This window comes from Apteryx rowi, unplaced genomic scaffold, assembly GCF_003343035.1.
Source record: "Apteryx rowi isolate R43461 unplaced genomic scaffold, aptRow1 scaffold_263, whole genome shotgun sequence".
Taxonomy (NCBI): domain Eukaryota; kingdom Metazoa; phylum Chordata; class Aves; order Apterygiformes; family Apterygidae; genus Apteryx; species Apteryx rowi.
In genome coordinates, this window is record NW_020449008.1 from 17,596 (window position 1) to 44,423 (window position 26,828).

The 26,828-nt window shown below is 41.9% G+C and overlaps 2 protein-coding genes across 18 annotated transcripts in view; one reads left to right on the forward strand and one right to left on the reverse strand.

Annotated features, from left to right (window-relative positions):
• Positions 1 to 593: 593 nt before the first annotated feature.
• The window catches only part of LOC112967089 (lactosylceramide 4-alpha-galactosyltransferase-like), a 39,139-nt gene continuing 12,904 nt past the window's right edge, over positions 594 to 26,828 (reverse strand). For 8 of the 17 annotated variants that reach the window (XM_026067859.1, XM_026067857.1, XM_026067856.1 and 5 more), the window contains 6 exons: positions 25,143 to 25,237; positions 19,828 to 20,056; positions 19,393 to 19,571; positions 18,563 to 18,661; positions 7,805 to 7,877; positions 4,079 to 6,803 (listed from right to left, as the gene is read on the reverse strand). The gene's annotated coding sequence lies outside the window, so the exon portion shown is untranslated. Of the gene's footprint in view, positions 1,935 to 2,125; positions 6,804 to 7,804; positions 7,878 to 10,703; positions 10,834 to 18,562; positions 18,662 to 19,392; positions 19,572 to 19,827; positions 20,057 to 22,899; positions 23,042 to 25,142; positions 25,238 to 26,828 lie in introns of those variants that run through there. The other 9 variants (XR_003253850.1, XM_026067854.1, XR_003253848.1 and 6 more) reach the window with 7 other exon arrangements.
• Positions 7,886 to 18,531, forward strand: LOC112967091 (poly(U)-specific endoribonuclease-B-like). Its single transcript, XM_026067860.1, has 6 exons — positions 7,886 to 9,142; positions 11,062 to 11,158; positions 12,411 to 12,532; positions 12,621 to 12,733; positions 14,405 to 14,558; positions 16,993 to 18,531. The coding sequence occupies exons 1-6, from the start codon at positions 8,999 to 9,001 to the stop codon at positions 17,254 to 17,256; spliced, it is 894 nt and encodes a 297-aa protein (XP_025923645.1). The 5' UTR covers positions 7,886 to 8,998; the 3' UTR covers positions 17,257 to 18,531.

Genomic DNA, 26,828 nt, shown 5'->3' on the forward strand with positions numbered 1-26,828 from the left:
TGAGGCGCGGTTCGGCGCGGCCTGGCCGCGGGATACGGGGTGGGGGGAGGGGCGGCCGCCTGCCTTTCCGGGGCGGGCCCGGCCGTTGGAGGCGTTACCGGCCGCACCGGGCCGCCTTTATTCCCCGCGCCGGGCCGCTCTTCCGAAGGCCTCCCTCCCTCGCCMCGACCGGCTGCTTGGAGCTGGGGGCGCCCGCCAGAGGGCGCCCGAGCCCCGCGCGGGGGCAACGCCAGCGCCGCCGGGGTCGCGTTTGCGTACCGCTTCGTTTATTTGCCTTCATACCGGCGGATGGAAGCAGAGTGTCATGATGTCTGAAAATATCGTGCTGGGGGATTTGTGGAAATAACAGCAACAACAAAACCCTCTAAGCATGGCTTCATTTATCTGCTTTGCATGTTTATCTGCTATGCCTCTCTGTACCAAAAAATGAACAAATGTATATTTTTCACTAGCTAAGCCAATCACTTTTGTATGTCCTTATCATACTATCATAAGGTATTAACACAACTCTCTTGCCCATTCATAATAACAAAAAATAATGGTGGGAAAAACAAGTGTTCTACTTAATAAAACTGTAATATCTTTATTTTTAAACAAAGTCCCTATATCCTTTCAGGATAAGAAGAGGATAGCTTCTGTTTATCGACATTGCAACAAAACAATCCATAGATATCACACAAACTTCTTAGGCCTCAACTTCCCCTGCTTATACTTCTACAAAATCAACCCCTGCGTGTAATTCGGAGTAAGTCATTAATGACGATGTATATCTGAAGAGTACAAAAAATGACCTTTGGAATAAGAGAGGATGTTTTCAACCAGGCTTAAGAAAATTTTGGTTTACATTGATGTATACAAATTAATGACTAGTAAGCAAACACATCTTCATATCTGCGCTAAGGGTAAAACACCCCAAGCTCTTTAATTAATATGTTGTAACTTACAGTAAACAGGCATCAATGGTTCTTAGATATAGCTTCTCCTAACCAAAAAAGCCTATATTTGATAGTCCTAATATTAAGATTAAAAAACAATAAAAAGAGGTGCCTTTGTCCTCCCCTGGCCACTCGGCTCATACGGGGGTACTGAGCCACCTGCATGTCCCAGCATCTGCTTTCTCCCTGGGTTTGGTTTCTCCCCAGGTTTGCTGTCTGCCCAGGCAGCTAATCTGATCATGAGAACAGTCATAAATCAACCATGACTTACGCATTAAGTCTGGGAATTAGCACTGGTAGATGAAAGCGGGTTGACAGATGAAACCGAAGGTAAACAGGTCATATCACTGCAAGGAAATGTGAAGGCTCTAGGTAATGGCACTTAGCTGCAGGGATGAAGTTATTAATTTCTGGCATTTCTATGACAAAATACGCCTGGCTGCGTAATCCTCTCTTACGTTTCTCTTTGAGATGCTGAGGCTTAGAAAACTGGGGAGATAAATAAGAGACAGGATGGGCACTGGGAACAGGGAGCGTGGTGGGAGTGACTCTTTAAGGTGAGGCTCCAGCTTGAGACTTGCCTGGATTGTGCCTCCGGTGCTGTTCAATGTCAGCCCGGTTTCAGCAGTGTGCAGCCGTGCTGGAAGGCCAGCAGAAAGCAGTTACCCAGACACCTCTGTGGGGACGCTCGCTCAGAACAGCTTGGGGAGACTTGAAGGCCAGAGCCAAAGCTCCTGGTGGAAATGTCCAGCAAAGTTCATTTCTCAGGAATTTTCCTCTTCCCTATATCCTCACACAAAAGGTGAACCAAGGGCCTGCTTGAGCATCTCCGGGGAAAGGACTGAGCTTGCTGTGGACATGCAGTGTTTGTTCTCGATGCCAGTCTCGGTCTCCCCAAGTAGCCCTGTCCAGCCAGCCCATGTGGGCCCTCTGGGCACGTCTGAGCCCTGGCTGCTTTGGTTCAGGAAGCCGGTAAAGCACAGTGTCCTTGCTCATCTTCTGTGGATCCACCAAAGAGGTTTAAATTAGCTCTGAATGAACACCTTCCCTTTTCAGGGAAGCTTAGGCAACTGACAAAAGAAGAGAGTTTCTCTAAAACAAACCAGCATTCATCTATTGATCACCTTGGTTAGAAAAGCAAAATACTTAGGCCAGAAACTCACTCTCAGAAGCAGCACAGACCTACTTACATTCTTTAGAAACAGGCTTCATTCACAAGGTTTCTTTGATCCTTGACCATGGCAAAGCTTAGTGCCTGGTGGTGAGGTGGCAATTTTGTTAGGTAGACCGTCTTCTGCAAGCCTGTTGCCCCATGCCTTCTGGAAGTGCCATTCCAATGTGAGTGAGATGAGTGCACATCTTCTCCACCTTGCCTCGTCCCGGAAGAGCAGAACAAAAAGCAGGGGGAGGCATACCTCAGTTTGTGCACAGCAAAGAAAAAAAACCAGTCTCCTGATCCCCACAGATGTTTTTGCCTGTCCTGTGGAAGGAGTTTAACAAAACATTGCCTGTTCTCTTCAGCAGAGAAAGTCAACACGTAGTGTTAGCAAAATCATTCTCTGAACATTCAGGTTTTCTTAATGTGACCTTGTTTGTGTTAGAGCTGGGAAAAACAGGGATTCTGCGCTGTTTTCATTAGCCTTTGATCAGCTCTTTGTTTCTGCTGGCAAAGGGACACTTTTATATTCTTTGGGATCCTTAAGATTTTCTTATCTCAACAGTTAAATCATAGGACAGAAGTTTTGTGAGACATCTGAGTATAAGTTTGGTTATGAAATCATTAGCAATGATACTGATCTGACCTGTAGGATCAAATTGATCCCTGGCATTACCTGGTTTACTGGGGTGTAATTTTATCAAAGAATAATTTAAATCTGCTAACTCCAGTGGAGATGCTGCTTGTAAAAGAAAATTCCCTAGGCTCCCAAACTCTCTTTCCACTAATGTGATTAAAGGAGTTATGACTTTGTTATAGAAGGAATATGCCCACTGACTTATGTATTTTAAATGAAAGCCTAGGAAAAGACTTCTTACATTCAGATGATAAACACAAGCACTGTATTTTTTGGTTTATCTTGCTTGCCAACAACTGCAATAAATGGTAATAAAAAATTGTAAAGAAAAACTTCTGTTAAAATTAAGGATTTTGAATTTTGAGATACATTAATTTCTCTTGCCAGTGTTAAAATAAAGCTTCATTTTTCAGTGTGTTAAGTGAGCTAACTACATGTCCAGTCCCACATGCAATTTCATGTGGCAGACATCTTCATTACCTGGAGTTTTGTTTATCTCTAATATGTTTCTTTGAAGAGGTACCTGGACCAGAAGTACAGAACCATTTGTATAAATGGAAGCCTAACGCCAAAACATTTGGCTTCTGTATATATAGAGTCTAAGACCTAAAGCTATGTCTTCAGGAATTAATTAATATGAGGAAGGAAATTCAAAAAAAATCAATCAAACAAAAATAAGCTTTTAAAACTGAAGCTTTAATTTAGCCACAAAATGAATGCTTGCTTCCCAGGAAAGGTACTGGAGGGAGTACCTACGCTTACAAGCACCTGCCACCACTTGCTTCCAGTGAGGCCTGCAGTGCTGCATTTGTAAAACATTTCCTGGTTGTAATGCCTCCTATCACATAAAAGATCCCAACTAGCAATTTCAGCTGCAAGCAGAAAAGCACAAGGTGTTTGTTTTTTCTTCCCTACCTATAATTTCCTTAGATCCCTGATTTATTGTCAGCTTCCCTTCCATTGCCATATTATAACTGTACCTAAAACAGTAACACCAGAATAGCCTGTCCATTTCAGTCAAGGCTTTCAGACTTGAAGAGCTTTGTTTTGGGGCCTAAAATTCACATGGGGATCTAAACTCTATTAATAAATAATCCAACATAAATCCAGAAGTAATGACATGACCAAAGTCTAAAGTTTGTACAAGGATCTCAAATTCACATACAAGACCCAGGTGGGAAATGAAGCCAGCTCCACCATATTTGTCTATATTCTTTGTTGTACTGATTGCCTACAATGATAAGATGCYGAATGAGACTGGTGGAGGTGGCTCTGACTTCCTGGTATTAGTGCGTCTCTGCTGACAGAGGCACAAGGCAAGGTACTGTCGTTACCTGCCACGTTTTACTGTGGGGTTTAGCACCTCCTGCTTCTTCATTGCCTTTTTGCCCTGCCTGTCAAYTGAGTGACAGTCCTAAGCAGGCAAGTGGAGTGTAAGACAGAGACAACTCCATTTGTTGGACTACCGAAGGATTTCTGAGCTTCAGATTTTCTCTGCTTAGTGTATTTGCTAAGAGAAAGATTTCTTCCTGGCATGGCTAATGGGTAAGAGAAAATCATGTTAGTTCTTTTTTTAACACCAAGGACAATGGGAATGGGATGTATTTGTTTGGGAAATGTGTGTAAAAGGGACTTAGGTGAAATGCAGCATTGCARGAATCCTGCTTCTTGTTTCTATTCTGTTTTACTAATTCACTTCAATGTAAAAAGTTGGTGAGGACTAAAAAGACAACCGAAACATAAACTGTTTTAGCTGAAGTAGGGTGATGCTAAGATTATATTTTGCTTACACATAGCTGATAATGTAAAGTTGTTTCTCTAGTCATCATTTGCCTGCCCAGGACTTTGTCAGAGTGACTGAATAACTTCCTACTTTTATCGCTTGACAATCAATTTTCATTTCCACCTACAAAACCTGTCTTATTAGTTCTTTTGTCTTTCAAATATCTAGTTTAAACTAAAAAAACACTATTGGAGTCAATAAAATAAATACATACCGATATAAGAAAGAGGAAAATCAAAAGAATTGTTATATCTTGTATTAACCCTATGAGATGGTGAATGTATTTCACAACATTAGAACCAAATTTTTTTAAATGAATGAAAACTTCTTGTAAAAGTTTGCTCATCAAGCTTTCCAAATGCTTCTGCACCCTAGACTAAGATTAAAGGATTAAAAACAACTGGACATTGTTCAAAGGACCTGTGAAGATAAATTTACTTTAGAAAAGATGTTCAGTCAAACCTTCTTTGCAGAGCTCTGTGTGACCATTGGCAATATATATTTTTCTTGATTTGACTTGCTGACCTGATTCTCTGCTGACCCTTTAATTCTCTTCATCTCTTGAGTCATTTCTGGTTTATCACAATAAAATATTTCATGTTGGGGAATTGTTTTGTGCAGAGTGAAGGTTTCATACAAGAAAATCACTTTGAAAAAGTGGCATATCATGTAAATGTTTCATTTGAAAGCAATAATAACAATGGAGATTCTTTTGCTCTAGCTGTACTGCTGTTACCTTAGAGTTAGTGTTGCAAAGATTCTCCCTAAAAGTCTTCTCAGCTCTTACTTACTGCGAGTAAGTGGTTTTTGTTGATGGGCTGGTGTTTTGTGCACTTAAGGAGATTTGAGCAAGACTCCAACTGGACAAAATCCAATTGGCCAGACTTCATGTGTAAAAATGATTTATTCCAAATCACAAATCTAACAGCTGAGGGATATCACTATAGGGAGGGGATTATAAATGAATGATAAAGACCTCTGATTTGAATGATACGTGCAATCATATTGAAAACCAGAAGGTAAATACACAATACTCTTTTTCATGAAACACATAGCATTTACCTAAATGCTATGTGTCATAGATTTACATGAAGGTGTTGGGCTTCTTCACTTTGAAGTTGTCTTACCTCACATGTGTAGGTTAAATTACAGGCCTTTTTTTAAAGAAATACTGTCCAGAAACAGTTTTTACAAGATGACTATATAAGTCGCCAAACAAGTTCTTTGCTTTGGCAGGGATATATTTCTCTTTATTCTAACTTTCAGGTAAAATGTGTGCAGCTGCTCTCTCTCCTCTTTTTGGAAATGAAAGGGACGCCAAAAAGGAGCTGGAGAGTCCCTGATGATATTGTGGTAGCACCCAGCAGAGGAAAAGGAGAGAAAAGGCATTTATTTTATAAAATTAAGTGATTTTAAAGTCTTGGGGCACATTTTCTGAATGCAGGAATATGTTTAGCAGGAGTATGTTTATTAAATAAATATGAGGACTGAAATCCGTAGGTATGCTCTTGCTGTAACCCTCTTCCAAGTAAAGACGCTTTGAACTTGTCTCCATGAGTGCATGGAATATATCATAACATTTCTAGAGGAGGAAAGACGAAACAGAGCCCAACTGTCCTTCATAAACAACACAAATCTGCCAAGAGCAGACCAGGACCAAGAACAAGCAGGAGGTTTTGCAGGGAACGACAGATTTCCTGTATGGAAAAGACAATTTTCACCAAAATACTTATCTACTAAAATATATGTATACATAATACTACACATATAGTACAAAATACTAAAAAAAAGCTAACCCCCCCCCCTAATATTTCACATACCTTGAATGTTCAATAGACAGCACCTCTCCACTGTGGGTAGTAACTTAGGTGAAGGCAATAAGGCAAAAACTGCATTAAACATAGCATGGACGTATTCAAACAGATAATATCAGTCGATGCAGTGGAGTAGACAACAGAAACATCCAGAAAGCAGAAGAGAAGTGACCCAGTAAAATTAGGTCACTCCAAGGTAGCGTGAATGTAGACAGCATTTGAAGTTTGAAAAACGTCTTTGGTAGTCTTCTGTGAACTTGCAGATCCTGTTCTTGGGACTTCAGCTGAGCTAATGAGATGAACAATTTTCTGTTTAGTGCTGGTCTGTAAGCTCTTCAGAGGAGGAATTACTGTCCTCAAGACTCAGGAAAGATTGTGGAGGTAGAGTTGGAAATAAATAAAAATGCTGCTCTTGCTTGCCTCTGTGATATGTTGGACAGCTAATTCCCTCTGAAGTTGAGTGGGTATCCTGTATGGGCTGTACAGTCGATATGGTTAATGTGATGCCACAAGCCACACTTTTACTTTATATGCAGAGCAGGGGTTGGGCAAGGGCTAAATATATCTGCTCTATGACAGCATCATTCTACTCCACTGTAAGACCTATGCAAATACTTGTTCCATGCAAAAACCTTCCTTCATATTCATGTTTAACCCAGGCAATAAACATATCCTTTGGCTCCCATATACTAGAACTTTTAGTCCTGTTCCTTCTTTCAGTTATTTCATACCTGTTCAAGCCCAGTTCAAAATCAAGTGATTTTGTAGATTTTCCCATCAACAATAATCTCAAAGTATCACAGAGCCAGAGCAAAAACGGACCGTCAGTGCCTCCAGCATAGTTCAGGTAGATGATGGCTCAGATTCCTGGTTGCAGGAGATTTAGGTGTGGCAGCCGAAGTAGTTACAATTGTCTGCCCTACCCTTCTGTAGGAGGTTGCTTTCCTCACACTGAATATCAGATGTGCTTCATGCTCTTGAGCTGCTGCAGTTTATCCTCTAGTTCATTAATGCAAAGAAGCTGATTTTGGCTCTTAACTCAGGGGTATGAATTTCTTTAGGCAATAAGTCCTTGAGGACTTTTGGGGGACTTTAATCTTAGGTTGTAGGGGCTACATCCCAGAGAAAAAGGACTGCTCAATGAGGCAAAAAAAAATTGCAGTTCTCCAGGCACAGTTTGCTACTTTCTTTTTCCATCAACATGGCATGTAGAACAGCAGTTTCTGAGCCAGCCACAAAGCTCGGTCTAGTACAGGAGAAGGCACGTAAAATCTTGCTGTATTGCTTCTGAAGCAATCTCCCACCATTTGACTAATGCCCTCTTTTCTGCTATGAGTTCTGTGCCTTCCCTGCCAACAACAGGGTGTGCCTGTCTGGCTCACTGTTTCACTCTTCCTTGCTCTCCTGCTGCAGGTTACACAGCTTTCTCTGTGCAGTCACATCTAGGCTGCCACGTCAGGAGACTGTTTGTGAACTTACCACTGTATTTGTTTGCTCTTTCTGCTGGACAGCATGCAATCTGCCACTGGCTTGAGGATGCAGTATCTCCAGCCTGTCCAGAATAGAAAGAGAGGACATAACAGTTATCAGTCAGGAGGTTCAGAGCTGGGCTAAAGGTGCCTTGGTCCAGTTTGGGAGAACCAGTTGTTAAAAACATGGCAAGTTGCTCAAATGGCTATTTGGAAAAAAAAAAAAAAAAAGCCCACATTGACAAACTTCTGCACTTTTCATCTTGAAAACATCTGCTTTAGAGCAGAAGATCAGGAGTTCTTTTCTGCGCTTCGATGCATGTGCTGGTTTGTAACTGATTAATTCAACTGTCAGTCATTTTAAGACTAATCCATTCCTCTTTCTTCTCTACCATATTCTGTGTTGACCTTGTCTGTCAGTGTGGACATAATGTCCTGGAACTGGAGCTACTCTTGGGCAGTTCATCACAATAACAAATCTTCCTAAATCTTGTTGATGAATGGATGGATAGATTTCTGAGAACTATCCACAATTATGCAGGGTAAAAGTCCATTAAAATGAGGAAAGGACCAGCCTAGGTAGGTTTGTATGAGCATTTAGGATCAGTGCACAGGAGAATTTTATTGTATGGCGCCTCTGTGTTTAGTGTCTTAGTGACCCTTCATTACTCTAGCTTTATGCCAGTGTAACCATGCATATGCGCAAAGGACAGCATCTCTGATGGGGGGTCCTGCAGTACTGAGATGCAGGAAATTGGTAGAAAGAATGTGTATAAGATTGCTGCTAGAAAAGCAATCATAGAGAGAATTTTTGCTTCCTGCTTTGTTGAGTAGTGTTGCTGCATGTTGCCTGCTGATAACAGTCTCCTGCTTGCCAGTGATTTGTATGTAGAATCCTTCTGAATGAAACACCAGCATCTTCATTTTTATTTTAGTGCATGGAAAACAGCAGGGAAGCTTACTGACAGGAATTTTGTTAAAATATATTCTAAAATAACTTCAGGGAAGAGGCTCAAATTCCCTTACAGATTACTTGTATTCTTTAGGTATTAACATCAACCATATGCTATATGGTTTTCACAGCAACACTGACAGCAAGGTGTTGGGAAAAGAGGGAGCTCTCCTGATGACAAATTAGTATCCAGAACATAGTTAGAGTGACACTAAAAGACTCTAGAAGTGTCTTTCATAAAGACCTAACAGTATGTGTCTTTTTCAACATGTGTATTTCGCTGTGTTTCTTGGCAGGAAGGCCTTAAACCATGAACTTTCTAAACTTTTCAATGAGATGTGGGATATGGATGTTAACCGCTTTATGCCTGGGAAAGACTACACAATTGAACTGCAGGTAATTAATTACTAAGTAACATAAGGATTAAGGGCAGGATGGTGTTGTAGGAAAAGGCATAGGTGAAACTGCCTTTTGTTAAGAGCTGCCTATGCTTCATAATTTTCATTAATGGTACAGTCAGGACTTCCTGATGGGGAAGAGTCACTTGGGAGAGGGAATAGTACAGAGAAGGCCGGAGGCTGAGTGTGTTAATGGTTCACACTCTACCTGGAAGCTGGTTACAAGTGGAGTTCCTCAAGGGTCTGTCTTTCATCCTGTACTATTTAATATCTTTATCAATGACCTGGAGGAGGAGACAGAATGCAACCTTTCCAAGTTTGCAGCCGCCAGCAAACTGGGGGGAAGCAGTCAATATGCTCAAGGGCAAGGCTGCCATTCAGATAGACCTAAACAGGCTGGAGGAATGGGCTGAAGGAATCTCGTGAAATTCAACAGGGACAAATGCAAATGGGACAGGTTGCCCAGAGAAGTTGTGAAATCTCCATCCCCGCAGGTTTTCAAGCTCCATTAGGACAACACCCTGAGCAATATAGTCTGAATTCAGTGTTGACCATACTTTGAGCAGAAGGGTGGACTAGAGACATCCTGAGGTCCCCTCCACTCTAGATGTTTCTGTGACTGTATGACTGGGTGTTTGTATGTGTGTATGACTGCATGAATGGTCTGAGTGACTTGCACTGAGGGAAAAGATAAGGCAGGTCCCAAGTCATTCTTAGGGGACTGGGGGAGGACACAGAGGGAAGAGGATCCCTGGGTCTCTCCTGGAGAGTGTGGAGTAGCACAGAGATGTGGGTGAGAAGGGTTTTGGGGTAGCTGCTGTCACTCCCAGGGAACTGTGATGGAGGAGTAGGTATCAGATTTGATGAGCAGCCATTTGACTCCCTGCTGGCTCAGTGTGGCACAAACGTAACTATCTGCTATGGCCACAAATTGCAGCAGGTCYCTGAATAGTCAGTATCCACTTTTGTACTCAGACAAGTGCTTACACACTTCACTACACTGTTGCTTCCTATTGTAAGATATAATTTTCTATTGCTGATAAACTTGAAAGAGGAGTACCTACCTCAGGCCAGAATGTGTGGGGGGCAAATCTTCTCCCATGTGGCTTCTCTGTTTCTCAAAACAAGGCTCTAGTTACTCTTTGCCCATGTTAACAAACTGCTACTCACCTTTTTTCCCCTCTTTCCTTGAGAATGTCCTCTTTGGAGCCAGAACTTGAAAACCGTCAGAAAAAGTCTCCTTTCTGTTTTGGATGTGCTTATTTGTAACCTTGATTAAAATGCCCTTAAACATGAGCCAGCTATAAGTCTCTGAAAACCTCAGACAACTGAACGTCTGCCTGTCCAAATCTGCTGGAGCTGCACAGAACTGTCTCAGCTCCTCCCTGGCACTGAGGCGATGGCTGGGGCTGTGGTCATGAAGCCAAAAAGAAAGAACAAGGGCTGAGCCTGAGGGATCCTACTCAGGAGTTGGATGGGTTAAGCAATAGCAGGGAGGAGAGGAGGATTAGACTGGTTAGCTTGGGGAGCAGGCTTGGCACTCAGGAGAGAAACAATACCTCTACTGCCCCCTCTGTGGCCTCATAAGCTTTATGCAGTGGGTCTGTGGATTACAAGGGAACAGAGCAGGTAGGTGCCCAAATCTCCTTTTTAAAATCTGTGCCATCACATGGGTAATCACAGTCATCTCTGAAAAAGAGTCAACAAAGGAATTTCAAACTCTTGTAATGCCAGAGATTATGTCTTTTTTCTTGATGCTGGGTGTTCTTCTGTAATATCTTCTCTTGTTCCTAAAATGATCATTCATAGCAAAGAATTTTGATAGTATTACGCTTCTTGTTTTGATTATAAAGACAGCCATTGTATTCTTTAAGTACATTTTGCTTCATCGTTGTTTTATTGTGGTGTTTCTCCTAGGGAAAAGCAGGTGACAGTGCTACCGAAGACAGTGCAGCCAGACATCTGTTTCACTACGTAAATGAAGAACGCATGAAGAGCATAAAAACTTTTGCAAGTGAGATCTGTTGTTTTGTTAAGGATGGAAATGACATGGAGAATCTGTCTTGTTTTTTATGCATATTCTTAGAATATAACATTGTGTATAATTTGGATGGTGAGATGAGAAGGAGGTGAGGCTCTTCAGGCTGCCTGTCATTTGAAGGTAATTTCCCCAACATTTGCAATGAGGTCATGGAGATTATCTGTAGCCTCAGCCTCAGAAAGAACATTGGTTTGTGCCTTAGCCAAAATTTGGATTCCTCTGAGGGTCTTCCACTACGAAGTGAAATGGATGAGAGACTGTTATTGCTTTGATGTACTTCCATGTACTGAAAAAGAAGTCAAATTCTACCTTCCTCATTTGCTCACAGCTTCTAGTCCTTTTCAGAGAGCACTGAGCCCACAGCTACCATTTGCATTTCTGTCAGCGCTATACTTTGAGCATGTCCATGAATATATGTTTCCTTCCCTGATTTTTATTTTCCCAGGCTGGAGTTACATATGTTGCTAAGCTGATCAAACAGCTGGCATAAGGGGGAGCACCATTTTCCTCTGTTCCACTGACCGCTCTCAGCCACACAATCCTGTCCCTAGTGAGGTAGCTCTGGTATTCACTGAACCCTTCCCTGAGTCACTTCAGCTCACTAACCTGGTAGGAAAACATTTAGATTTTGGATCTCAAGTATTTTTCTATCAGCTTTCTGTGCTGAATCAGCCCACAGAGTCCCCTGAGTGTCAGAGCTGGTGCAGCCAAAGTGATGGGAGGGAATGGATAGCAAAAGGGGAATAAAGGAGAAAATGAACCCACCCATTTAGTGGTCATGAGCTCAAGCTCAAGCTGTCTCATGTAGATTCATGCTTCATTATTCCTCTACTGAAGTAATGCCCACAAAGTCTTCTGTCAGCATTGCTGAAGTTCATATGCCTGTGTCTGTGTGTTCAGTGATTTGTTTTGGTAGAAGGTCATTACTGCTTCAGCCACTTGGGTCCATAAGGGAGCTCAATAGGGAGTTGTTCATAAGTATCTTAAAAAGAAGTGCAGCAGTAATCTGGCTTTGAGTCACCTCCAGCCATTCACCCAACAGTGTAGCTGAGAATGAAATTTGGCATATAGAGGAGTGTCTTTCTCTAGGGTCAGTCAAGGCATTGCTATATTTTATGGCCTTTTTTTATATGCTGGTATTCTCTAATGGCTGCACCACAGGTGTTATTATACATACGTTCTGTTCATCAGGATGAACATGCTGAAAGTTTCTCTTTTTCTGTAGCCTTTATTTCCTTATTGGACAACTATGAGACTTCAACTGGTGTAGCAGAAGTAGTGACTCCAGAAGAAATAGCTGAAAACAATAATTTTCTTGATGCTATCTTAGAAACTGAAGTCATGAAAGTGAGTAACACAGATCTTATTTTTTAGTCACTGCAAACACTGAATTGAAAAGTAAACTGTGTATATGTCTTTGTTATCTTACCTCCAGCTAGCTCATCAATTTCTGGTTAAAAAAAACCTGGCAGAGCCAAACCTTACTGATTTCAAATCTCAGCTCTATGACATCTGGTTTCAGCTCTATGCCAGAAAAGAAGGCAACAGGTATGTTTGATTAATATGTCCCCTGGTAATCTTCACACTATTCTGATTTATGTAAACATAAGATTGAGTTCTGCCTTTTAGATACAAAAATGGAAGACAGTCTCAAAATATGTCCAAAATCAGGTGTTCATTGGTCCTGCACAGACCATGTTTAAAGACTTACTGATGATTCTAGCTGATATGCAGTATTTGTGTATCAAAGTCCTTCTCTGGTGTCCTTATAGCTCTATGCCCATTAGGTGTATAATTCTTTCTGTGCAAACAGATAGTAGGAATTAAAAACAATTTCTAGTAATTGTTTGTAAACAGTCATAGAATCACAAAATAGCTGGAAAGGACCTCTGGATGTCTCTAGTCCAAACCCCCTGCTCAAAGAAGGATTAGACAGAGCAGGCCAGGGCCTTGTCCAGTCAAGTTTTGAGTATGTCCAAGATTGGAGACCCCACAACTTCTCTGAGCAACCTGTTCCACTAAAAAAGTTTTTTCTTATTTTTAAGTGGGATTTTCTGTATTTCAGTTTGTGCCCATTGCCACTCATCCTGTCACTGGGCACCACTGAGAAGAGACTGGTTTGTCTTCTTTACTCTCATCTATCAGATATATATATACAGATTGATAAGATCCCCCCTGAGCCTGCTCTTCTCCAGGCTAAACACTCCCAGCTCTCTCAGCCTCTCCTCTTATATCAGATGCTCCAATCCCTTAATCATCTTTGTGGCCTTTTGTGGGACTCACTCCAGTAAGTCCATGTCTTTCTTGTTCTGGGGAGCCTAGAAATGGACTCAGCACTCCAGATATGGCCTCACAACTGCTGAGTAGAGGGGAAGGATCACCTCCCTTGACCTGCTGGCTGAGCTCTTCTTAATGCAGCCTAGGAGGCCACTGGCCTTCTTTGCTGCAAGGGCACATTGTTGTCCACTAGGACACCCAGGTCCTTCTCTGCAAAGCTGTTCTCGAGCTGGTTGGCCCCCAGCATGTACTTGTGCATGGGGTTATTCCTCCCTAAGTGCAGGACTTATTTCCCTTTGCTGAACCTCACGAGATTCCTGTCAGCCCATTTCTCTAGCCTGCCAAGTTGCCTCTGAATGGCAGTGCAATGCTGTATCAGTGTATCAGCCACTCCTCCCAGTTTTGTATCCTCTGCAACACGCTGAGGGTGCACTCTGTCCCATGATCCAAGTCAGTAATGAAGATATTAAAACAACACTGGCCCCAGTATCAACCCCTGGAACACATCACTAGTGACTGGCCTCCAGCTGAACTTTGTATCACTCATCACAATCCTTTGAGCCCAAAAGTTGAACTAGTTTTCAGTCCACCTCACTGTGCATTTATCTAGTCCACATTTCATCAGCTTGTCTATAAGGATGTTATGGAAGAGAGTGTTGAAAGCCTTGCTAAAATCAAGATAAATAACAACACACATATGGCTTTAACTAACAACTTTAATCATCAAATAGAAATTTAGCTTCATGGCTAGATTTCATGCAAATTTTGTGCAAAATAGGAAAGAAAACCCAACAAACCCCAAACAAAACCTGACAAAAAAAAGAAAAATTGTTCATAGATTAACCTAAGCAAGTTTGTGTTTCTTCTGGCCTTTTACCTCAGCCAATCTGAACTATTTAAACAAAGAAAAAACCTAATGATTATTCTTTTGATTTATTGCAGACTTGATTCCTGTGGTTTTGAACATGTTTTTGTTGGAGAAATTAGGCGTGGTAAACAGATCTTAGGTTTGCACAACTGGGTGCAATTTTACCTTCAGGAAAAGCGCAACCAAATTGACTACAAGGGATATGTTGCCCGGAAGAATAAAAACAGGGTAAGAATGAGTTGGGTGCCTTTGCAGATAAGATAAATAGATCCACAGAGAATGGCTGTGGTAATGAATCAAGGCACCATGATGCAGAGCAAGGGTTGGGTTCTTCCCTGTGCTCACCTCATTTTTAACTCCCTATAGGAATCCTAAATTTCCTCAGTCACTGACTTCTCCCACTCATCCTCTTCCTACTGTCATTTGTGGCTATTGCACATAGAGCAGCTGTCTACAGTTCTGGACTCCTTCAAGACATCTGGAGGCTAAAAAGCTTGGAGCAAAACTAGTCCTTCAAACACAAAATTCCTTTGCAGTTCCCTTGTCTTTAAGTGAAACTGGACAGAAACCTGTTAGTCTAGATGCCTTTTAAGCCTCAGTGCAATAAGTTCCAAAAGGTCCCATGTTGGGAATTACTAAGACCAAGCTAGAAAAGGTACTTTGCTGAAGAGGCAAGTTATTATGGGGTTTGTACAATATGCAGTGTTGGATTCTTAGGACTAGGAGATCTGGGAGCTCACCCTTTGGAAGCTGAAGCTATTGAAAAGACTTCTTCAGCTTCAGTGACTTTTGAATTAGACTTATTTGGTGCTGTTGCTTCCTTCTTCCAACCCAAGGCCTGTAAATCTCAGCTCTGAAAATTATGAGGCACTGACAGCTTGGAACCAGAGTACCAAAAAGTGAAGCTTCAAAGCTATTTTAGGATATTGCATTCAAGCTTATGAGGTAAAATAGAAAGTTTTGTCTAGATCTACTGCTTACTCTGAGGTGGGTGAGGAGAGCACAGGCTGATGCACCTGCCCCAAATGCCATGTCCCCTTGGCAGCAGTGTTTGGTGGGGGCTGGACCAGACAGCATTGCATGGTTAGCCCCTGAGCCACTAGCTGTCCCCTCTCAGTTGCTCCCAGGGCACAACGATGGGCTGGGCTGTTACTGTCCATCTTAGGGCAGCTCCAACAGCTTGGCTACCAGGGCACTGTACAAATGGGGCTCTACAAACTGGTGGGCATGGTTGTTTTTTATTTTTCCTGGCAGGAAAGTGCTATTCCACCAATTCTAAAGGAAGCAGATGAGGGCCTCTGTCCTCTTTCACAGAGTCTTAGGGATCTTTCTAGTACCCAGCGAAAGCATGGGATGCCAAAGTATGTCTGGCGAGCTTTTCAGTTGTATTTTCTTACTGGTTAGAGGGTCCTTCTGTGCACGGTCAGGTTGTGCTGGCCCCAGGGGTCTTGCCTGTGCAGCCTAGCAGGTGCCATAGAAGCCAGCTCACCAGTGCAGTGTGGGTCCCCCAGGCATTGGAGGTGGGTGCTGTGGGTGCCGCCGGTGACACTACGCTATTGCGAATGTGCCGGCGTGAATGCTGAGCAGTCTGTGAGGAACCGTTACAGTGCCAAATGGAGCATGGATATAGGTACGGCGCCAAATGGAGCACAGGTACTTCCAATGCCTAGGTAGTAGAAGCTGGTCCTCTCTGCCATTCCTTACTACACATGCAAACAGATACTACTGCTATAGGCTCAAATGCTTTGAACCTAATCTTGCCCAGGTGTATACAAGCAGAAGAAATACTAGCACTCCCTTGAGCCCAGCTCCTTTTGCACATAAAACTAACAGCAGTGCTGGTGTTTAGGGAACTGCAACATTGCTGAAGCTTAATGGATACAAATGAACACATATGCTCCAGAGGATAGGGAAAAGGCTCTACTCCAGCTATAGGACCCTGGCATAGCAGGGATATGGCAGGGTGAGGGACATCACGTGCCTCTCCAGGTATTGTCCTTGAATCTATCACAGAAGCTCAAAGAAGCCAGTTCTGTATCTTGGTCTCTCCAGAGCATAGGTTTCAGACTTTCTAGTCACAGATCACCTGCAATAGAGACAGATTCACTGTGGCAATGGGCTAGAGAGAGGTCCAGACTGGGACAGGCAAAGGAGCTCAAAGGGATTGGACACTCATCTGTAACACCTGCTTCTCAATGAGTATCGCTATGAGCTGTGAGACTAACTTACTTCTTGGCCTTCTATAAAAATGCCAGCTATAATTCATTTGAAATGGCATTCAATATTAAAGGAGTCTACTCTATTTTGGTATCTTTCGGGGAATGGGAATAGAGGAAAAAAGCAAGGGCACTGGCCTAAACTGCTTTTTATCTATTGTCTTCAGAGGTGTAAGATTACTTTAGGTGGGAAAGATAAAACAAGGCCTGGAACCATAAACAGGAACCACTTACATCCAATAAAATTTAAAAGGAGTCTGAACTGTGGGCTTACATCTGGAACAGTTCTTTTACATCCCTCATTCCCAGTGCTCACTCTTGACGCAAACCCCTGGATGGTAGAGTGACTGAATCCTGCAATTTCTTCTAAAATCCAGAATCTAAAATTGTAGCTGTCTGGTCACAACTCTGTTGGAGATTATTCCACCGGTTGTTTCTGCTTTCAGCCCGACAAAGATGACCAAGTTTTGAGCCTCCAGTTCACTTGGAAGGGCTTGGTAAAGCCAATTGGAAGCACCTTTATTGGTGTCAGCCCTGAGTTTGAATTTGCCCTTTACACCATCGTTTTTCTGCTGTCTAAAGAAAACATCATACATGAAACAGTGAAGATAGAGGAATATGAGCTGCAGATAGTCGTTTGTCGCCATGGACGGCACATTGGAACAGCCTATCCAGTACTCCTTGGCACCAGTAGTGAAGACTTGTACTGACAGTGATCAGGAAATATTTTTTTTTGGAAGGAGGAGTAAGTTAGCAATTTATTTCTAATAACACTTTATAAATCATTCATTTTTGGTCTGCAATAAAGTGTTCAATGAATAGTGTGCCACAGTTTTGTGTGTGATCCACCTTGAAATATGCTTCTCCTCATATTAAAGGCTCGATTAAATTTGTATCAGCTTTCCTTCATGCATTATAATACTATACTTTTTCAGCAGATAATGGAATGTTTTAAAAGGCCATATTAAAATAAATACACACACTTTTCTTTTTTTGTTAACTACTATATATCTGAGAGAGCATTAATTATACATTTCGTATACCTTTCCTTCAAGACAGGAACTTTGATTTGGCACAAGGGGAATCGCTTTAGATTTTTTTTCTCCTCATTTCATAAGTTTCAAATATATTTTTACAACTGCAGTGCCCTGGACATGCAGGAAAAACATTCAGATGTGATTATTATCATTAAGATCAACTACAAGTCTATCACTGTATTGGCTCTACCCAGGTTTTTGCCTACTTGTGGAAGCCACAGGTGGCTTTCTCTCACCTAACTTTAGAAGTCTGTAGTATAGACACCTATGTTCCCATTATAGTCAGTGTCCTTCCTCTGATGTCAATATGCCTGCCCCTGTTCTTCCAAAATGTATTCAATAACCTAATGAAAGGAACTTAATTCTTTTCCTTCTCATGCCCACTCAGAAACAGGCAAATGCTGCAACCCTCTGACTGTGACTCACATGCTATAATAGTTTCTTCAACAAATCAAGGAACCTGCTAATGAAGATTTGCTGACAGTATATCATTTCCAAAATACTGCATATAACTTTCATCAACTTGCACACTAAAGTTAAGAGCCTTACTAACCTAATCAGTGATGGTAATATGCAAAGGAAAAAGCACAAAACAAAAATCGTAAAGCCTATCGACATACATTATTACATAAGGTAAAGGCTGACATATAGCAAGTTTTCCTTGTTCCAAGCACAAAAAGGCTAAAACATGGTATAAAGGAAAAGGACCTAAGGCCTGTTACCATGGAATATCTTGTAACTCCCTCATGCAAGGGCTTTAACCATTCTGATGCTCTCAGATCACCACACGCTCCTATCTGCTCAGGATGTCCCTAAAGGGGTACTGGAGTGCCCTGCAGTGAGTAAAGAGGTTCCTAGACTAAGGGATGTGCTTCACTGATATTTTCTTTAGTAGCAAAGCTATAAGCAGCAAAAAAAAAAAAAAAGGAAATAACCAAAATTGGATGATGTTACTGAAAGTCAAGTAAAACAAACTTACCTGAAGCCAAACAAGCATCACGAGTTTCTAGACTCCTCTGTTTTTCAAAGTGCAACAGCAGATACTTGTAAGAAGTCCCTGGAACTTGGCAAATCCATCCTAATAGAAAAAATATACACCGTTGAGTGATACCGTTATGAGACATTATCAGATCTGAGTGATAGTTCAAGTAGTAAAAATAAATGGCGAGAAATAAACTGTACAAATTCTTCTAGGGCACGCATTTGGTGATGTCAGAGAATGAAATGTTACATTTTCAGTTTATACTGAAAGCAAGTAGAGTTGTTTTTATATGATTACATCAGAACTGTATAATTCTGCCATTATGTCTTCTATGCAAGGGCTTAACTCCAGGCCTAAATATGAACATAACTGGTATAAGCAGCTGACTTAGCCAGAGGGGATCAGTTGTTTACAGGGAAATTGTGACTGTGTATACTGCAGAAGTGTGAATGTTGTTTGCAATGTAGAATATAAACTAAGGATGTGAATAAGGGCTTTCCTTTTTTTCTCCTTCTGTGATTTAATTGCTACAGCTTATGCCTAGGCAATTAGCAGATTTAACAGATAAAGCTGGATAGAACTTCACATAAGCAGAAAATTACAGGAAAGCAGGTGCAAGCATATTATCTAACCATTAGCAAATACACCTGCTAAGCAAAAGGGGAGATGAGGGAGGGGGGCAAATAATAAAAACAGAGGCACAGACTAAGGATTCAGATTTGCATCAAATGGTACAAGAAGAAAACTGCAAAAGAGAAGCCCAAAGATCCCTGAATACCTAGGCACTCACTGGTTACCTGCCCAAAATGACCAAGAAGGGCAATTACCTGGGTGTTTGTGACTTGGCTGTCCAGAGCTCATGCTTGCTGTTAAATGCACTCTTTGACTTGACAACCAGGCTGCTCTCTCTTAAGCTGACTAGGCTGTACCTGGACTCAGCAACAAACCCAGCCCCTAGACTGTGGGGAGGAGAGAAGCTGAACTGCTGAGCAGGAAGCTGCTAAGTCTACAGAAAACAGAAATAAGAGTCAATTTAGGATTTAAATATTTTATCAATTCACAACAATTATGAATAGAAGGACCCTTGGGAAAACTGGAGATGTGATCATGTGCTCCCACAGTGTAGAAAGAGGAACTACAGCCACTAACAGCATTGCAGCAGACATATCCCAGGTAGAGGGAGGAAATCCTCCTTCCAGTCTTATGAGCTGTCCAAACAAGTCTTAAAAGGAATGTATACAGTGCCCATCCTGTGATCCTACCTGCACATAGTGCACATCCCTGGGATGGTTGGGAAGAAGACCCAAGCCTCACAGCTCTGTGTTCAGAGAAGACCGTGTACATCCTCTGCCCTCAAAACCTTTCCACTCCCCTCCCTTTCTGTGTGTGCCTTGGGTCAGCTTCTTGGCCCCTACATCATCAGCTCAACCTCACCCAGCAGTGGCAGAAAACAGAGGGTGGCTCACACACTGGCCCCTGGAAGAGGGTGACCTGTAAGAGAAACACAATATATATCTCCCCTCCATTACTAACTGCATTGGATTGAGAATGTAATTCTTTGATATCCCTCAGAATATGCTTAAATGCAGAGTTACAAGAGAGACTGGCTTAGAGAGGCTGTTGAATTGGGCAAGACACTCTGGAAGATGTCTTTAATAGTCAACATTTTAAAGCAACAGCTGTGCCCTCTTGTGGCCAATTCGACTATCATTCCTGCAGTTCTCTGCATTAAAAATCTCCTTTATACAGTATTCTTGAAAAGCAAAGCAATGCTGTAACTGAGGGCACAGTTTCATGAGGTTCAGCTGCCTGTGTCCCAGGTGCATAGCCATTTATGTGGAGAATAAATGTCTCTAGCTTTGGACTGAAATCTTGCAAAAAAGCAGCTTGATAGACATTTAAGGCAGTGCTAGTAGATAAATGTGTCCTTGCAGTGGGAGTTTGAGAGACACTACATTAGCTTGTTCTGTATTAAGGTTTGTGACCTAGTGTGACGGTGTGCGCCTTCCCCCCGGGATGTGCTCTTGCCTCCACCCCCTCCCAACCTGACCTCTCCGTAAACAACACATTGGCAGGGGCTAATTGATCATGCGCCAACTAAAATCCATCTAGTATGCAAATGTGACTATGAGTCAATCATCCCCCCCCCCCCCCCCCCCATAAATAGGGCCCAGAGCCTATTGAGCTCTCCTGCACGGCAGCGGGCTGCATGCCAGGATCTCCCCTTGAGCAGGGATGCCTCTCAAGGTTACTTACCTGCGACAGATCCTCGGTAAGTGATTAATAGCATGCTGAACTTTGCGAAACTTTGCTGAGTTATATCTCTGACTAATTGCACGCATGATCCCTTAGACATAAACCGTTGACCAAGTCTGGGACTAAGATGGGATCCAGCCTCACCCAGACTCCTCTGAGAAGGAGTTTGGAAAGCAAGGGGATCCACTCTGAACCTCACAACTCAACGGGAGGGTCTTCTTGACAATTTTGTCTGACCCTGTCCTCTACACAGTAAATAACCGAGTGTACCTTGCCATCTAATCTCGTTAAACCACTGTCTTATTTGCCATTGAACTTTGTTAAATCACTGTCTTATATCAATAAAACATACCGCTGCTTCTCTTTTACGAGTGAAGTGCATCACTCATCTGTGACACCTAGGTATGGGAATGACTATTTGCCAGTCAGAAAGAAATGATGACTTTTTTTCTATACAGAGGATAGTTTAGGAGAATGAATTATCCAGATAAGACCCTGTATGGGGAAATGAGGAACTTTTGCAGGTAAAAAATAATTGACAGAAGAATGAAAGGCATTTATAACCCACTTGGATAGCACTAAATCAAAGGCATATATCAGACAAGTGTTGAAGTTCTTGCTAGCCTCTCTGTGAAGGTCTTGAGTAATTTGACCTGCCTATTCAGGACAGTAAATAGAACCTGTGGGAAGAAAACTGGAACTCTGGAAAAGGAAAGTGAGGAACTGAGACGAGAATAAATGGATGAAGGACCAGTGAGCAGTGTGCTGAGATCGCTTGTGTGCAGCATCTGTGATGCAAAAATATCCAGGCAGAAAGCCCTGTGTGGGCAAGCAGCCAAAAGGGCAGTTGAAATAGAAATGCAGATGTGATCTCTTGAGCCCATCAAGGAAGGTACTGCTGGGGAAGCAAAGGGTGGTTGCAGCCTTAGCATGGGATCCAGAGCTAGAGGCATTGAGCCTGGGGAAGCAAAGGGTAGTTGCAGCCTTAACATGGGATCCAGAGCTAGAGGCATTGAGCCTGGGGAAGCAAAGGGTAGTTGCAGCCTTAGCATGGGATCCAGAGCTAGAGGCATTTAGCCTGGGGCTGAGCTGGGGACATCTGGTACAACAGAGATCCTCCAGAATATGTCATGAACATCCAAATCTAGCTTTACAGGCCAAGTGAAAATATAGTGAGATCCTTTAATTAGTTTCTTGTTTTCTTTCTCTTATCACTGTGTGTTTGCTTTGCATAATTTTATTGCACYTTTAAATACCTTAGTCCATCAAACTATTGGAAAGCTAGGTTTATGATGGATGAAGTAGAAACGCATCCACATAGATTGGATCAGCCTTGGAAGAAGCAATTTCACCTGACTCTGTAAAAGCTTTAGGAGAATAAATCAAGTACTGTTGACTTTAGTGATGTCCTGTCAAGTAAGCATGTGGTCATATGAATAGACAAATATCCAGGAGGCATGTGTAAATTTGATACAAATGCAGTAATAAAAACAGAAGGTAAAAGGTCCAGTAAACTACTACTGCATACTCAGGTAGCTGTTAGCAGTCTTGAACCGCATCCCTGATCACAAGCAGTGCTGGGAGGAGCATTTTTGGGACCCACCAGAAAACAGTTAAATATCTGCATTTTCACATTGCCAACAACAATATCAGAGACAAATTTTGATAATACCAAATTTAGCAGGTGACTAATCAGTCTGTTAGCAATGAAAGAACAGAGAGGTATTAAAATACAGATGGATCCACCAGCAAATCCCTTTTTTTGTATTTAGGGGTGAAAGCAACAACTTCAGAGCTCTTTCTCCTGACCTTAGAAAAGAATGGCAGGCCATGCGTGTGTGAATGTTTGAGGCGAGAATAAGAAAGTATTGCAACTGAAATGGGCAAATTTGACCATGAAATAAGATATTGCAAATATATAGAGAGGACAGCTATGGCACCTGTCTATAAGCAGATCTTTGGTACTTAACTACACCTTTATGTTTCCAGAATTAACCCTGTAATATCCAATTTTACTTTTTATGTGTTTTTTAGAAATAAGTTTTCTCCTGGAATAAAAATAAGAGTAGTAGAAATACCTGCTAGTATAGTTAGAAACAGTTTGTCCAATGGCTTAAGACAGTATTGGATAGACACTCCATGTGGTAAGAAGATTCTTCAAGCAAACCATAGCAGAATCAAAGAATGCAACTCTGTGATCCTGTGATCTTAGATTTATATCTGTGGGGAAGGAGAAAGGAAGGTCATCTTGAATCAGAATAAATAATGGTAAATATTCAGGTGTAGTCATGGGAGGAACATTACCGTTCACCTGGAGTGAGTTTCATAGCTTTGGAAACACTGTTTGATTACATCTAGAGTTGATGTGCACCACTGTCTGAAGAATGATGCTACTGGAAGCATTCAGAGTTGCATAAACACACGATTCATTAAACCAGCAAGGAGCCCAGAAGTATGCACATGACACAACACACCTCCAACTGAACATGTACATTAATATGTGTAACTTAAGGCTTCAGCAGAGGTAACTTTCTAACACAGGTGATCCAGCTGCTAATGAGAAGAGGTGCTCTGCTAGACCTCATACTTACAGAAAAGGAGGGACTGGATGGGGATATGAAGGGCAGAGGCAGCCTTGGCTGCATGACCATGAGACAGTGGCATTCAGGTTTCTGTGAGCAGGGAGCAAGGCAAAAAGTAGGATCACAACCATGGTCTTCAGGAGAGTAGACTTCATCCTGTTCAGGGATCTACTTGAATCCCATGGGATATGGTCCTGAAGAGAAGAGGCATCCAGAGAGCTGGTTGATATTCAAGGATCACCTCCTCCAAGCTCAAGAGTGGTCCATTCCAACAAGCAGAAAATCAAGCAAAGGCAGCAGGAGGCCTGCCTGGATGAACAAGGAGTCCCTGACTAAACTCAAACATAAAAAGAAAGTGTACAAGAGGCGGAAGTAGGGACAGATGACCCAGGAAGAATATAGAAACACTATTCAAATGTGCAGGGATGGGATTGCAAAAGCTAAAGTCCATCTGGAATTGAATCTGGCAAGGGATGTGAAGGGCAAAAATAAATGCTTCTACAAGTACATARGCAGAAAAAGAAAGGCTAGGAAAAATATGGRCCTGCTGCTGAATGGGACAGGGGACCTGGTGACGAAGGGCACAGAAAAGACAGAGGTACTGAATGTTTTCTTCGTGTCAGTCTTTACTGGTAACAGCAGACTTCAGAAATCCCTGCCCCCTGAGACCAGAGGGGAAGTCTGGAGCAAGGAAAACTCGCCCATGGTGGAGGAGGATCAGGTTAGGGAAGATTTAAACAAACTGAACATATACAAGTCCGTGGGACTTGACAGGATGCACCCGTGAGTGCTGAGGGAGCTGGCTGATGTCATTGCGAGGTCGCTCTTGATTATCTTGGAAAGACCATGGTGATCAAGAGAGGTTCCTGAGGACTGGAAGAAAACAAATGTCACTCCTATCTTCAAGAAGGGCAAGAAGGAAGATCCAGGGAGTTACAGGCTGGTCAGCCTCACCTTGATCCCCGGGAAGATGATGGAGCAATTAATCCTGGAAACCATTTCCAGATACATGAAGGACAAGATGATTGGGAGTAGTCAGGATGGATTTACAGAGGGGAAAACATGCTTAGCCAACCTCATAGCCTTCTGTGATGAGATGACTGATTTGGTGGATGAGGGGAGGGCAGTGGATGCCATTTATTTCGACTCAGCAAGACTTTTGACACTGTCTCCCATAACATCCTCATAGACAATCTGATGAAGTTTGGGCTAGATAAATGGTCAGTGAGATGGATTGAAAACTGGCTGAACTGCCAGGCTCAGAGGGTTGTGATTAGCAGCACAAAGCCCAGCTGGAGGCTGGTCACTAGTGGTGTTCCCCGGGTATCAATACAGGGCCCAATACGGTTTAATTTCTTCATTAATGACCTGGATGATGGGACTGAGTGCATTCTCAGCAAGTTTGCAAATGATGCAAAACTGGACGAGTGGCTGAGGTTGTGGAGTCTCTGTCCTTGGAGATATTCAAAGCCTGACTGGACACAGTCCTGGGCAACCTGCTCTAGGTGATTCTGCTTGAGCAGGGGTGCTGTACAAGATGATCGTCAGAGGTCTTCCAACTACTCTGATTTTGTGGTTGATGTTCGCAAGTTTCTGGAACTCATAAACAGATTGGGGGGAGAAATGATACGACCATTTTTATAGCTGTTAATCCCAAAATCGTTGTAGGGAATGTTACCACAGATCTGATCACCTCTCACTTAAGTTATATAGAAAAAAATGTAAAAATTGTCTCTTACGTGGAAAAGAGAGAACCAATAAGGTGCACAAGTAATGGTCACAAGCAGAAAATCACAAAACCAGTCATGGCAATATCATTTCAGCTTCAGTCTCCCTAAATACAATACATGTAAACAGTAGTTTAAGATTAGTGAAAACAGTCAGTAATGCTATTACAGTTAGATAGAGTAAGAAATTTGTTGAATGAATTGAGATAGAGCTATAACAGCTTACAAAAGAACAGACATTCACAACCTCAATCAAGTGAGCTTGCTCAATAGCTTCGTGAAATACAAAAAATACTAGCAAATGCTGTTATTTTCTTGTACAGTAACACTTCGATAGCATTAGCTTGGACCCAGTGAAAATGGTATTTGACAATTGTGGCACATGAATTTATAATGGAATTTCACTCTCAGAATGAAAAATTAACTAAAGATAGTGATTACAAAAGCTGACAAACAGCTGCACAGTTATGAGCTTTACAGTCCTAGAAAACCAAATACAAATGAAAATTATAACTGTTTACAAAGAACTGTGCAAGTCATAAACTTATCCCATTGTTGACCCTTGGCACTATAGTTAATAAATCTATATTAGTGTCACATTGCACTTGTATGGTTATGGGTATATTAGTCTGACTCTAGTAGCAGCAGGATATTTCCAGATGTTGAAGCCTTGATGGTCTGTCCCTAAGCTACAATTGCACTACAAATACAATAATGACAATTATTACTACAAACTGCTAATATTTGCATAGATTGTGATAGTGATGAATGACAAGAGTTACTCCACCCAGATGGTGTAATAAATCTAATATGTGAGATGAAGATACGTATAAAAATGTTGCTGTCAGTGAAGAACAAATATTCCACATTAACAAAACATATGTTGTATGTTTGAAGTTGTTATTACAATACAATGCTAGCAATGCAATACTTTCTAACAGAATTTAATGTAATGTCAAGTTTAATAAGTTTAAGCTAGCGATAGATCCTGGCCACATTTGTGTAGCACTTCAGTACCTATATTTATATCTCAAGCAGCTGGAGCTGCAGAACAAGAAGAGAAATTTTACTCATCACACAACATGCCCAACATGAGATAGTCAAAGTCACAAAATAAAGTTCAACCTACAACTCCACATCACTGGTGAGACGGGTTTGGGGGGCAAGTGGTAGATRGTCCCCAAAGGTTAACACAATTTTTTTTCAATACTGTGTTTCACTATGTCRTAGTTCTTCTAACGTTACAAGTGCTATTAGCTACAGTCACAATATAAGCTGCTTGCCAGGTAAAGCTAAGAGCACACTGGTGCACCAGGACAGTGCATGCAAGAATTACCCCCTGAACAAACCCTAGTAGCAGGGCAAGACAGAATTTAAATGTAAGTGTTGCCACTAAGACACTGAATCCTGTTGGTGGCTGCTAGGCCCTAATATTGAGTAAAACAATGACTTAGTATCAAAAGATATCCAGCCATCAAGGAGAAGACTGTAAACCAGAGCCCAGTGTTGTGCAGCTCAGCTATCTGTGAGCCACATGCCAGTTTTGTGATGTGTGGATGTGTAACCTTGGCTCAGCTTTAATGAGAAAAATCATTGCTGAACTTTAAGGGAGAGAACATATAAACTACAGCCTGCAAGATAAGGTAAGCAGAAACAAAGACAGAGGTGAAACTGCTGAATCAGTAACTTGCAAAAAAA

Coding starts and splice junctions, on each gene's coding strand:
- LOC112967091 (XM_026067860.1), top strand. CDS start 8,999: ATGTGTCTTTTTCAACATGTGTATTTCGCTGTGTTTCTTGGCAGGAAG. Junction 9,143..11,061: donor ACTACACAATTGAACTGCAG/GTAATTAATTAC, acceptor TGTTTCTCCTAG/GGAAAAGCAGGTGACAGTGC. Junction 11,159..12,410: donor GAGCATAAAAACTTTTGCAA/GTGAGATCTGTT, acceptor CTTTTTCTGTAG/CCTTTATTTCCTTATTGGAC.